The sequence below is a fragment of the Sphaeramia orbicularis genome, chromosome 17, assembly GCF_902148855.1.
Source record: "Sphaeramia orbicularis chromosome 17, fSphaOr1.1, whole genome shotgun sequence".
Taxonomy (NCBI): domain Eukaryota; kingdom Metazoa; phylum Chordata; class Actinopteri; order Kurtiformes; family Apogonidae; genus Sphaeramia; species Sphaeramia orbicularis.
The window spans coordinates 2,602,205-2,615,209 of NC_043973.1; the positions used below are offsets into that span (position 1 = coordinate 2,602,205).

The 13,005-nt window shown below is 36.8% G+C and overlaps 2 protein-coding genes across 4 annotated transcripts in view; both read left to right on the plus strand.

The window, feature by feature from the left end:
- si:dkeyp-68b7.12 (rho GTPase-activating protein 30) overlaps positions 1-5,521 on the plus strand; it is a 32,185-nt gene extending 26,664 nt beyond the window's left edge. For all 3 annotated transcript variants that reach the window (XM_030159486.1, XM_030159489.1, XM_030159488.1), the window contains 2 exons: positions 59-627; positions 3,715-5,521. In XM_030159486.1, coding sequence (XP_030015346.1) covers positions 59-627; positions 3,715-5,017 — 1,872 coding nt within the window. In that variant the 3' untranslated portion in view covers positions 5,018-5,521. The remainder of the gene's footprint in view (positions 1-58; positions 628-3,714) is intronic.
- A 2,678-nt stretch (positions 5,522-8,199) lies between these two features.
- On the plus strand, positions 8,200-12,767 carry LOC115436618 (zinc finger protein 16-like). Its single transcript, XM_030159515.1, has 2 exons — positions 8,200-8,561; positions 11,184-12,767. Exons 1-2 carry the CDS (start codon positions 8,294-8,296, stop codon positions 12,101-12,103), a joined length of 1,188 nt encoding a protein of 395 aa, XP_030015375.1. The 5' UTR covers positions 8,200-8,293; the 3' UTR covers positions 12,104-12,767.
- Positions 12,768-13,005: the final 238 nt, after the last annotated feature.

Here is a 13,005-nt window from a genome sequence, read left to right on the forward strand (position 1 = left end):
GCATTTGACAAAAGGCTTTTAAATATTTCCATTCCTTTCTTTTCCTGAAATTGTGAAGGTGAATGAGTTCTCAGTAGAACCTCCTGGTCACTCAGATGATGAGTATGAAGTCATGGAACACGCTCAGGTGTCCAATGATCCTGCAGAGCTTCAGGTCCACCTGGATCCACAGACACACACCCACATGAGGCCACACAGGCCACTCAGCCTCGACCTACACAACCGACACACTAAATCCTTCAGCCTGCCTTACATGACCTCACCGGTCCGGGGCCAGGAGGACCTGAGCTCTGAAGAAGACGATGAAGATGATAATGATTACAGCAGTGAGGAAGATGAGAGCATGTTTGTAAGAAGTAACACCACAGAATACTTTTTACGCAGTCGGGCTGAGTCTGCACCAGGCAGTGAAGCACAGGACCACCCCATCCACCTGACAGTTTTTACCAGTCGGTCACAGAGCTGTGGGGGTAAAGAGTGGCCGGAGTTACACAACGATCATCCTGCAAGTGGAGGTCAGGAGTGGGCGGAGCATAAGAACAGACCAATGAGAGAGGAGCAAACACCGACGGAAGAGGAAGAAGAAGTCAACAACGGAGAAGACCAACTGGAAAACAAAAAGCAGAGGTGAAACTTATTTCCTATTGCACATTTTCCTGCATAATATGAACTAGAGCTGCAACTATTGATTATTTTTGTAAATGATTAATCTATTGATTATTGTCTTCAATTTGATTCAATTAAATGATTATTTGAATAGGCAAAAAAAAGGAAAAATGTAAAACAGACATGTCTGAAAATGACAAACAACTCTTCCTTTATTCCAGAACCAGCTGAAATAACAACCACAAAAAGTATAAAAAGTAAAAATATATAGAAAAATATCTATATAGAAATAGCAACAACAATAACAACAGTATAAAAGTATAAATATATATAGTAAATGGTAAAAATTTTACCAATAAAATATATATAAACAACTAATTCAAATGACATGTATTTATTCCATCTGTCAGTGGTCAGACGGTGGGATGAGACACATTATCCATCTATAACAGTATCTGAGTTTCCTTCTGAGTATTCCAGGTGGCATAGTTCTTTTACAGTTTTCTGAAATCAGAATATGCTGTTTTCATGCCAAAACTTATGATATGATCCATTCAAATACACACAGTGACTTAAAAATTGACTTAGATCTGTTTTGGTGCATAACAAAGAAATATGTGCACAGGGTGTCTGTAGTCAGATATGATATTTACATCTTGGTGCGCATAATTGAAGACACAACTTACACTTGTGTGTCCCTAGCCAACATTATATTTACATATCTGGATGTTGTAAAGGTCTGTATGACATTTCCACCCAAGTGCAACTGCTTTGGTTACAAACGTTTTCTGACGTATACTGTAATTCACATTTTAAAAGGGCCTAGCCTCCAAATTATGATTGTTTCCCTGAGTCCAGCTCAGTAGTTTTGGTTCCTAAACTTAATAAAATTACGACTGAAAACTGAAAAGAAGATATATATATATATATATATATATATATATATATATATATATATATATATATATATATTATATATATATATATATATGTATGTATATATATATATATAAAACCCTCCATAAGTTACATACAGGAATCATACCCTGGTTTCTCTGCTGAAAATACTGTAGCGGACCTAGAGTTGCAGCCATTATTTTTGTAATAGATTAATCTATTGATTATTTTTCTTTGATTCCATTAAACAATTATTTGAATAATTGTTTTTTTTAATTTAACCTTTATTTAACCAAGTTGTCACATTGAGACTGGGGGTCTTTTTTCAAGGGTAAAAATTAGTTTAAAATAGTATAAATGCCAGAGAATATATAAAAAATATCTAAATAGGAATAAGAACAACAACAACAACAACAACAGTGTAAAATTATATATAAAAATATCTATAGATATAAACAACAACCAACAAGTCCAATGACATCTAAATACAATATATGCACTGCAGTCTTCAAAACATTTGGATTACTAACTTATTCCAAATGAACATGAAACTAACATACAACTGTGTGTTGATCCTGACGTTATGTGCATCATAATAAGAGTCAGTGTGAAACACAACAGTGGAACCAATGTTTAGCGGCAGCAAAATTATAGAAATGAAGCTTCAATTCAGGAAAACTGTAATAGAATAATGTTTTTTAGTCAATTAATCGATTAATCGTTTCAGCTCTAAACAGATCCATTCATTCATGACATCTTAAAATCTTTGAGTGCTGAGTGTTTAGAGCAGACCTGGGTATTGTACGACCCGTGGGCCCCATGCAGCCCGATAGCTGACCCTAAATGGCCCACATGAGGTCACTGGCAAATTAAAAGTCAAGGCAAATATATACGATTGTAATAGATGCAACCAATACAACACCACTGCTTTTATTTTGAAGGTTCTCCTAAATCAACGTTTTTTCACACGTACTTTCCGTACTTAGCATAAAGCTTATGCACTGATTGGTTTGTTGGTCAGTTTCAGCCCATGAAGATGTCAGCTAACGCCAAAAAAAGAAAGATTGATTTAGAATGCAGAGTTTTTAACAACACATGGACTTCTATGTATTTCTTTACTGAAGTCAGAGGTAAAGAAAAAAAAAAGGAACTGAGATATGCAAACAAACAAAGCTGGAAACATTTATAGTTTTTCATGTAAAGTTAATGTGGAGCTGGTTTTGCACATTTTTGAAAGTGTTTTTGTGAAGAGTCATTAAATAGTTGTATTCTGTGCTCCACATTTTCACTGTATCACTGAATTGATGCATTTACTGTTTTTATATAATAGTCAAGTATATAGAGAGATATATACTGAACAGAACTGCAAGTGTATTGATCCAGCCCTTGTACAGTGTTTTTCAACCTTGGGGTCGGGACCCCACATGGGGTCGACTGGAATTTCTGGTAATTGATAAAAACAAACAAACAAACAAAAAACTTACTAATAAATATATGTTGAGTTGAGAGAGACAATCACAACACATAAAAGACAAACTCTGAAGCTGAAACTGAAGCACTGTGGTTCTGTTTATCTGTCAAATGTTCATTGTGGTCAGTTTCAGATGCTGCAGCTCTTTCATAATTCATAGTTTGAGTTCTTGTTCGTTCAGTATTAATTTGCAGTCTTGTCAATCACAGCTGGACTGACTGGACACACGAGGGAAGTCAAATTCTCCCTTTGTGCAGTAATCTACACCTGGCTTTTCTGCCTTCATCCATAATAATATACGTTATATAGAATAAATGTCCTCTAAAATTAATGTTTATTTGCAACATAGTATAGCAAACTATCAAATGATCAAAAACAAATTAATTTTAGCCAAAAAAAAAAAGTTTCCGTTTTGAATGTCTGGGGTCACCAGAAACGTATGATGTTAAAATGGGGTCACGAGACAAAAAGGTTGCGAACCACTGCCTTAATAACTGCCAAAGTTTCTCATGTGACCTCAAAGGAAAATGAATCGCCCACCCCTGGTTTAGAGCGTGTTTTGTGTTTGGATGTGGGTATAAATATTTCAATCAATAGTTCTGTGGCTCTTTGCTATGAAATAAAAACAGTGTACAGCGATTCCAACCCAAACTGTTACAGAGCTGTCTGAAACGCAGGAATACTTGTTAATGCGTCGTCTTTACGTGTCTAAACTGTTTCTGTCTGTCAAACATCTGCAGCGCTGCAACAGTCGACAGCTTCAGCACCGTGGAGGAGGTCACAGATGTTCAGTGTTGTTTGGAGGTTCCACCATCACCACAAAAACTGGACATCCACAACTTGAGTGATTACAAGAAGGAGAATCCTCACAGTGATGATCCACCCTGTCTGCAGGAAGAAGCTGTTTCTTCAGACGAGTTCAGAGACATTTCTGTGCAGGAAACGGAAAGTAATGAAGGCAAGGATGGTGGTTTTGTAGATGAAGAGGCAGCGGACACATGCACAGAAACTGCTTGTACTGTTCTACAAACAGAAGAACTTACTGATGGTGATGGGTTACCTGAAGAAAAGAGGCCAGAAGACAACAAAGAGGAGGACAGTGTAGCACCTCGTAGACCAAGCTGTGAAATTTGGGAGGAACTTGAGGAGGTTGTACTCGAAGTAATTGAAGATGAGGAAAGGAATCACAGTGAGACAAAGGGAAAGAAGAGTGGAGAGGTGGAGAACGATGGAGATGAAGTACAGCAGACAGAGGAGGCTGTAGGAGAAGAAGAAGAGGTAGAAGAAGTAGAAGAAGAAGAGAAAGAGGATGAAGAGGAAGATGATGAAGAAGAAGAAGACTTGATACAAAAGACAGAAAGTGAAGTAGAAGTAGAAGTAGAAGTAGAAGTAGAAGTAGGAGACCAACTGATGCACAACGACTTGCAGGAAAAAGAGTCAGATGATGTAAGCGGGGACGGAGACAAAGTGAGTCAAGATAAAAATGTTACCACAGAAGAAGAAGTGGTTTCAAATGAGCTCGAAAAAGAGAACCAAGAGAGAGAAGACAAAACGTGCACACCGCCACCACATGTAGACAGAAATGAAAAGTGTAAACAGGACGTCAGCTGTGACACGAATGATTCAAAAGAGGGAAGGTGTGAGGAGGGGGATGTTCCTCCTCTAGTAGGTGTCGGGAGAAAGTTGGTCACCTCCAGGCAGAAAACGTACCAAGTCAAAGCAGTGCCGGTGGTGCCGCCCAAGCCGCAGCACTGCAAAATAACCGCCCTGACCCTCCGGCAGCAGCAGCAGCAGAGGGAGAGGAGAGACGCCCAGGACGAAGAGGCCAAGGGGGACAAGGAGAGACCGGCACCCAGGGCTGCAGGAGACAGGAGGAGGGACCATGGAGAGGAGGGTACCGGCAGCAGGGACGCCAGCAGGAGCAGCCCCATCAGCATGTGTTTCGATGAGGCCGTCGCCATAGCAACCATGAGGAGGGGAAAGGGAAAGGAGAGTGAAAAGGAGAAGGAGAGACACAGGGACTGGGCACATGATGTACAGTAAATAGGTTTGTGTAGAGAAAACTGATCTGACTGTGCAAACTATTTTTGTAGCATAAAGGGCTGTGTTTCTTTATTGGTGAAATGCTGCCTTTACTGATGGAGTTGTTTTTGTTTTGTTTTTTTCAAGTAAAATTGCAACTGCACAAACAGTATTAACTGTGTAATGCTACTAAAGATGCTGTTTTCACATCACACACTTGAGAACAAGAGATGTTTTCAGGAAATGTCTCAGTTGCTGCAAGTTAGCTACCAAATCATAGTTCAATAAAATGTTAAAACTGGAAGACAACACACAGGAAGGATGGAATGAAAGGTGAAAAGGCATTTAAAGGTCCAGTCTAGGAGACTTAGGGAGAGTTAGGAGGAACTACCTCCAGAAATGACCAATATATATTTAACCCTTTCATGCATGAATTACGAGAACCTTAGTCTAGATTTTTTTCCTGAGTGTTTTTATCCCTCTTTAGGCATGAAAAAACAACATGATTGAATTTTTTTATTGAACCTATTTTTTATGAAGGTTGATTTGTTTTTTTATTGCTTTAACTAAAAAAAATTACGATCCAAAAAATGTAATTTGAAATCTTTTTTTCTTTGATTGAAAAGTTTTTTTTTATTGAAGTATTTTTTTTATTGATTTTTTTTTTTTTTTGGTTAAAGAAATAAAGAAACAAATCTACCTTCATCATTTTTCGTGGAGTTCCAAAAATGTCCAATCCTCTGGACACCATGTGTTAAATTTTTGACGCAAGGAATGCAGTATCAGAAGTGATATACTGTGTGAAAACTATAAAATCAAAACATTTTTAATGCAGCTGATCTGATGTTTTCTCACATTTTATCATATTCCCAATATTTATTAGCAATTGATTTACACTCAAACATGTCACTGCAGATCAGGTTTATCAAGAACAGCAAAGTTACAGTGATGGTGTGAATGTCAGTGTATGGGATGGCACATGAGCGTCCACTGTGTTGGCTGATATGGAACTAAAACAACGAAACCCATGAATACACAAGAGAACAGATGTAGAATAGCTGTCCACCATAGTGACCACTATGCATGAAAGGGTTAATTATGTTTTCATTAGTGTAGAATTATGAGAAGGAGAATCTACACATGTATTTCCATGTAATGTCATATATTGACACATATGCCTAGCCCATACAAAATATATTTTAAACATATCATCACCTTGCTAAAATAATAATAATAATAATAATAATAATAATAATAATAATAATAATAATAATAATAATAATAATAATAATAATAATAATAATAATCTTTAAAAAGCATTTTTTCAGATTTTTCAGGAAACACAAAAAACTTAACCAGAAACTGAGTATTTAAAACAAATTTTACTATGGTCATGCCACATGTAACACTATTCTAAGGTCTTCAATAACATAAGATCCTTAGTATATGTGCCTTGAGATGTTTTGTATTTTCATTCGGCATTATATAAAATTGATTTGAATCACAAAATTATACCTTTGTATATTCTTCTTAACCAATGCATGTGATCATAAAATATTGTCATGTAGGTAACTTAAATGAAAACATAATTTGGGTACTTTTCATAATTTAAAACAATAATTTCATAATCTTAACTCAGTTCAAAAGCAAAAGATAAAATAAACAAACATTTAAAAGCAAAGTTGAGCCTTCACTTCGAGTAATGCCTCCTTAAACTTGTTGTCTATTGTTGTAATTACATACAGTATATGTATATATACAGTATATGTATAGGTCACAGAGGAGCTGGAATGATTAAAGAAATGTATTGAAACTGAATTTAGGAGATGACGCAAATAAACAGTTGCTTCTAATATGGTGTGTTTTTTTGCCTTATTTTTTTAATCTGTTGTAATTAAATTGTGATTAACTGCAATAGGTCAAACTTACCAAAATCATAATTTTTATTGTTAGTATTTATTTCATATTTCAATTTTTTTGGGGTTTTTTTTTTTTTTTTGGAGGGGGTTCTCTTGACACCTAAAAAAATATATAGATTCATTTGAACACTACTACAACACATAGTATTACACACTTTGACACAAACAGGACACATAGAAAATGACAATACACACACAATGTAAATAAAAGCATGTGTTACACAATAATAATAATAATAATAATAATAATAATAATAATAATAATAATAATAATAATAATAAATATAGCAGACTACACACAACTACACATCTGCTCTGACTGCAGCTGACCTTTAAAATGACAGTCTTTTATATGTAACAACATGTATAGTATGAGTTTATATATGATGCCTGGATTTTTAAAAAAATTGAAGTTGCCAAGATAAAACAAATACGACAAAAAATGCTTCAGGAAGAAGCAGATTTCGTAAATAAAGGCATGCATGCTTTACTTTGGGCGTAATTCATATTCTGAAATAGTTGACCCTGAATTTCAACATAAAAGCCTCCAAGTTGTAACAAAGTCTGGTGTCACTTGGGGAACAAACAGACTTTCAAAACAAAAGCAGATTATTAGTTTCTTTGGGCACAGTTTATACCCTGAAACACTTATCCAAGATTTCGTAATAAACGCCTCAATAAGTAACAAGAAAATATATATATAGTATATATATATAGTATATATATATATAGATATATATATATATATATATATATATATATATATTTTTTTTTTTTTTTATGGTCAATACTTTAAAATTGTTTTTGGATTAAAGATTATACATTTTCAAGTATTAAATACACTCAAGTTTGTAACACGTTTAACCCTCATTCATATCTTTAAACAAGAAATTATACTGTCTTACTAGCCATTTGTTGCCAGTATTTTATTGCAAAAATACACAACATTGTAACATTAGTACATTTATCAAATCTAGAATCAACCTATGAAAATGTTTGTAAAGTATAAAATATTATTAGTGATATGTTTAAATGTAAGGGTTATAATTATAAGGATTGTTACATTATTTATATTTAACAGGATATAAACATACGGGTTTTTAGTTTAAGAAAGGCTGTGTGATTGTTGATACATTCGGGCAGTTCAGAGATTACAGTTAATCTAGTTTGAAATGTACTTTCCCAGTTACAAATCCTTAGCGGTTATGCTAGGAAGTACATGACGTTCACTGGTAAAAATACCGTGCGTCATTACGTCACATCCGTCTGCGGTTTTTCCCGGAAGTACACAAAAACAATCCAGGTGAAAGGTTTGTTGGCGGCGAAGTTTAACCGTCAGACGCTTCATATGCTTTAACTGAGTTTATCAGTCAAGAGAATGTCTTTCTCGGCCTCTTTCGAACCGCATGTCGCAGCCATAATGGAAGCACTGGCCAAAGCAGCGGTGGTCGAAATAAACAAACTGGTGAGTGACGGGACCACCGTCCTGCGGATGGAGATCAGCCGAAGGGACAGCGAGATCCAGGAGCTGAAGGCGAGTTTGAAGGCGCTGGAAGATGAACTGTGCAAAGCCCAAGAGGCAGGTGCCAGCCGTGAAACACGGGGAATTCTGGTGCAGACAGCTGAGAATCACAACTATATGAAAGGTGAGGAGCATCCAGGGGACAGCCGCCCTCCGAACCTCACACACAATTTCTGAAAATTATCAGGTGTGGCCATAAACCACCAAACCTTTTGGATGACAAGAAAAATCAACACGCTTTAGCGAATTTTTATGCTGTTTTAATAAATTCGGCAGAACGACCAGGAATGAAAATGACAGTAGTATCCTCTATTTACAACTATTTTAATTAAAAATTACTGTAGAACAGTGATTCTCATCTGGGGGGTTTAAACCTGTTGTCAGTGGTTCAGTGACTTGTGCTTTCACTTTTATGGAGCTGAGTGCCGCCCATTCACACTCCACAACAGTAGGAGGCGGTAATGCGCTGTAATCCTAATTAACACAGACATTTCACAGCATAAAAGAAGAGTGTCCATTCATACCAAGGTGAAACTCAGGTATGACAGCCACTACATCAGATATGATTTTACATACAATGAGGACAAAAACCTCAGAGTGTTTGATTCTTGAATAAGTGACTGAATGCATTTGCATTTTTTAACTGAGTGCGCATTGTTGGTTTTGCTTAAAATGTACCCAGTTAAGTGTTAAAGGCAATATTTCTGTATTTAACACCACCACCTGCTGGTCAGTTTGGTTTATCATTAAACTAGTTTTCTGTGTTGGCATACTGTGATACTCTGTGTAATCTCAGGTTCAAAACACACCAACTTTTTGTAAAATAAATTTAAGAAGTTTAACAGTTATCAATTTGGGTCGTGGCTTGTCATTGAGGGGTGATAGTGGGTCCCAAAGCCAGACCAGTTGAGGACCACTGTTTTAGAAAGTCATCATTGTAGAGTTTTATTTCTTTCAGAAGAAATTTACAATCAATTTCAGAAAAAAATTATGAAAGCATCATTCAAATAAATCAGTTTGGCATAAAGAAATGGCTGAAAGTTTTGGCAGTAAGATGTCACTTTTTGCAACTGTGATTTATTTGCCAATATTAATCTTTACTGCTTACCGATAGCTTATGATTGTTTCTCAGATTACCACAGAAACACATGGAAAAAGCTTAAGGAAACAAAATTTTTGTCACTGCTAAAGTTTTTTTCCAGGATTGTAAATGTTTGATATATGTGGTTGGACTAGGGAACCAGGAAAATGGAACAATTGCTGGTCACATCCACCTAAATATTACTGTTATGTTTCCACCTTAAAAATTAAAAATGAAAATCTTAGTGTCTAAGTTTAGACTCAGTAAATATCGATTTGATCTGTATCGACCATAAACATCAAAAAACTTTTACTTGTCCGAAACCTAATAAGTACAGTTAGTTGTAAGAATAGTGGCACAAGGGAATATTTAGTGTTTTCTTGAAAAAACGCCTTTTATCACAACTGTTGAAAACTCAATTCATCAGGGGGAAAATAAGTTAAGATGTATAGTCTGATGGCTGTGGGGAGGAATGACCTGTAGACAGAGGGTTAGCATTAGTGGGCAGCCCAAGACACTGCCCACTGACACAGTTAGTACACGATGGCAAACAGTACTATCAGGTGCCACCACAGTATCATACGTAAAATGTCTGGAGAAGAGCCCCGCCCACCCCAAAGGACCTCAGTCTCGTCAGCAGGTGGAGGTGACTCTGGCCCTTCTTGAACAGGGCGTCTGTGTTGTCTGTCCAGTCCAGTTTGTTATTGAGGTGAACACCCAGGTACTTAATAGAGTCCACTATCTCAGTGTCCAAGTACTGGATGTTCACTTGGGTGTGTGGTGGGGGTGACCTGTGGAAGTCAATCATAATCTCCTTGGTTTTGCTGGTGTTCGGGAGCAGGTAGTTCCACTTACACCAGTCTATGAAGTCTGTGGTGACCCCCTGTATTCCTGTCCCTTCCCTTCAGTCACGCAGCTACCAGTGGCGGTGTTGTCAGAGAACTTCTGCAGGTGACAGTGTGTAGAATTGGACGTGAAGTCCAATGTGTATAATGTGAACAGGAACAGTGAGAGCATCGTCCCCTGGTGGGCCCCCAAGCTGCAAACTACCACATCTGACACACAATTGTGTAGTCTCACATACTGTGGACAAAATATGAAATGAGGTGAAAAAATGCTAAAAATAAATAAATAAATAACTCGAATAAAAGACGAAAGGAAAAAAAAGCAACAGAATGAAAAAAAAAAACAGCCAAAGTTATAAATAAAACAAAGAACAAAGAAATCTACAAAATAATAAATATCATGGGAAAATGAGCAATGAAATAAACAAAATGAATAAAAATACCAAAATGATAATTCTAATTAAAATTAATTAAAATTCTAACTTGTTTTGTGTTCAGTTGATATTTTTTGCTGTTCAAGTCACATTTTCTTCAGTTTCCTCTATTTTCATATAACAACCTTTGAATTTACGCTGAGCTTTTATGAACCTCTACATAGTCGGTGAAATAAATACAGAAAAATACATGATTTTCACTGAAAAAAAAATGCAAAGGATAATGTCATAATAAATGGCAATAAATGACTTGGTAATGGTAAAGTATAGAGACAAATTAATTTGGACGTCATCATAGAAAGTAGTTCTGGGCCTTTATGGGTTAAGGTTGTATTTGTGGAGTTTGGTGACATTTACATATATATTTGTTTTTCTTTTAATTTCAGATGAAGCAGACGACCAGGAAACATTTGCCGATTATCTCCAGCCAAACAATGAAGACTTTCAGTCTCAGGGTGAAACAGTGCAGAACTGTGACATGAAGCCAGTGGTGAAATGTGAACCAGCAGACGAACATGAAACAACAGCTGGTAATGCGACGAGCGCATGGGCCTTCTTTTCTATGGAGGCAGTGAAGCCTGATGACTCACTCTGGCGTCCTCCTGGAAGTAGCTTGTTTGAGAAAAACTCTGTTGAGAAGGAGCATGAAATGCCACATCACAGCCAGACTTTCCCCTCTCACGACGACCATCATCCTCACAGAAACACAGAAAGGTCCATCAACTCTCAACCAATCACAGCAGAGGAAATTACAAATGATTCTGTGCTTGTACCAGTGGAAGTACAGCCTGAGACGTTGTCTGTGTGCTCAGGAAGGACCGCCGCAGTGTCAGTTCAAATTGAATGGGTTGGAGATGCTTCACAGCCGGCGGTCGCTAGTGATCAGGCCTTGGAGTCTCCTTCACGACTAAATGCAGAAGAGCATGTCGTCAGTTGGAACAACAGGAGAGCAAAGATTCCGCAGAGAATCAATCAGAAAATGTTTACCTGCTCAGTCTGTGACAAGCGCTTCCTTCGCGCATTTGACCTAAAGTCACACAAGATCACACACCAGTCTGTCAAACCCTACAAGTGCAAATGTGGAAAGTCTTTCAAACATAAAAACCGCTTCAATTCGCACCAAAGAGTGCACACAGGAGAGAAGCCTTTCAGCTGTAAAATCTGTTCCATGCAGTTTTCTAGGAAAGACAACTGCCTGAGACACCAGCGGTTCCACAGTGGCCTTAAGCCGCACAGCTGTGGTGTGTGCGGGAAAAACTTCACTCTTCCGTTTCACCTCAGAAGACACCAGAAGCTTCACCTTTGAAGACAGCACCATTCAGTAACATGATATTAACTATTTCTGTTCACATACAGTACATCTTTGAGCCATTGTCTCAGGCCTACATCAGATGCAGTGACCATATTGTGTCGTCAGCATTGATGCCAACTTAACACTTTTGTTGCTAGATTTGGAATTTTTCAGACTACCCTAGCAACTGACTTTTTGTGTAAAGAAAAAGATGTATTTATTCAAAATTCTTGTATCGGTGGCAAAAAACATAACTGTGTCTTGGTGTAAGCCATTACCCCCTACTGTTGGTCAACGGAAAGAGGGACTCATCAGGGTATATACAGTGGAAAAAATAACCTCAGCATTACCATGGTCTTATTTAGGAAGAGATGGAACCCATTAACGACTTATTTTGGACTGACTTTACAGAGCATTAAGTTGGTTTTTGCATCATATTTGTATTTTTGGATAAAGGTAAAAGGGTGTGTTTCTGCACAGTTATCAAGCACTGTTGTTATTGATTTATCTTGATTTTACTTTCTATTTATTTTCTGATCCTGACACTGTCATAGGAGTAAGGTACCACTTTGCCGAGAGGTTCTCTGTTCATGTTTATTTTTTGTTGTTTGCTTTGTCATGTAATAAAAGAATCTGAAGCTTTTAACAAGGAACATTTTGTGAATGTATTTAAGAATTATAAAGCTTGAAATATCAATAAATACATTTGTTTAAAAAAAAAAAAAAAAAAAAAAAAGAAGTGCCGAGGAATAATTTTAGCTACTTTGAAAATTTGTTTTGGAGCTTTTGGCAACTTCTGAAAAGTGACTCTTAACACTAAAACACGCCCATTTTCCCTAAATGACACCAAATGATTTCCTGTGTCCCAGTCATATAAACCCATGGTCTGTAGCTGGAAAAGTCAGTGTCCACCTTAG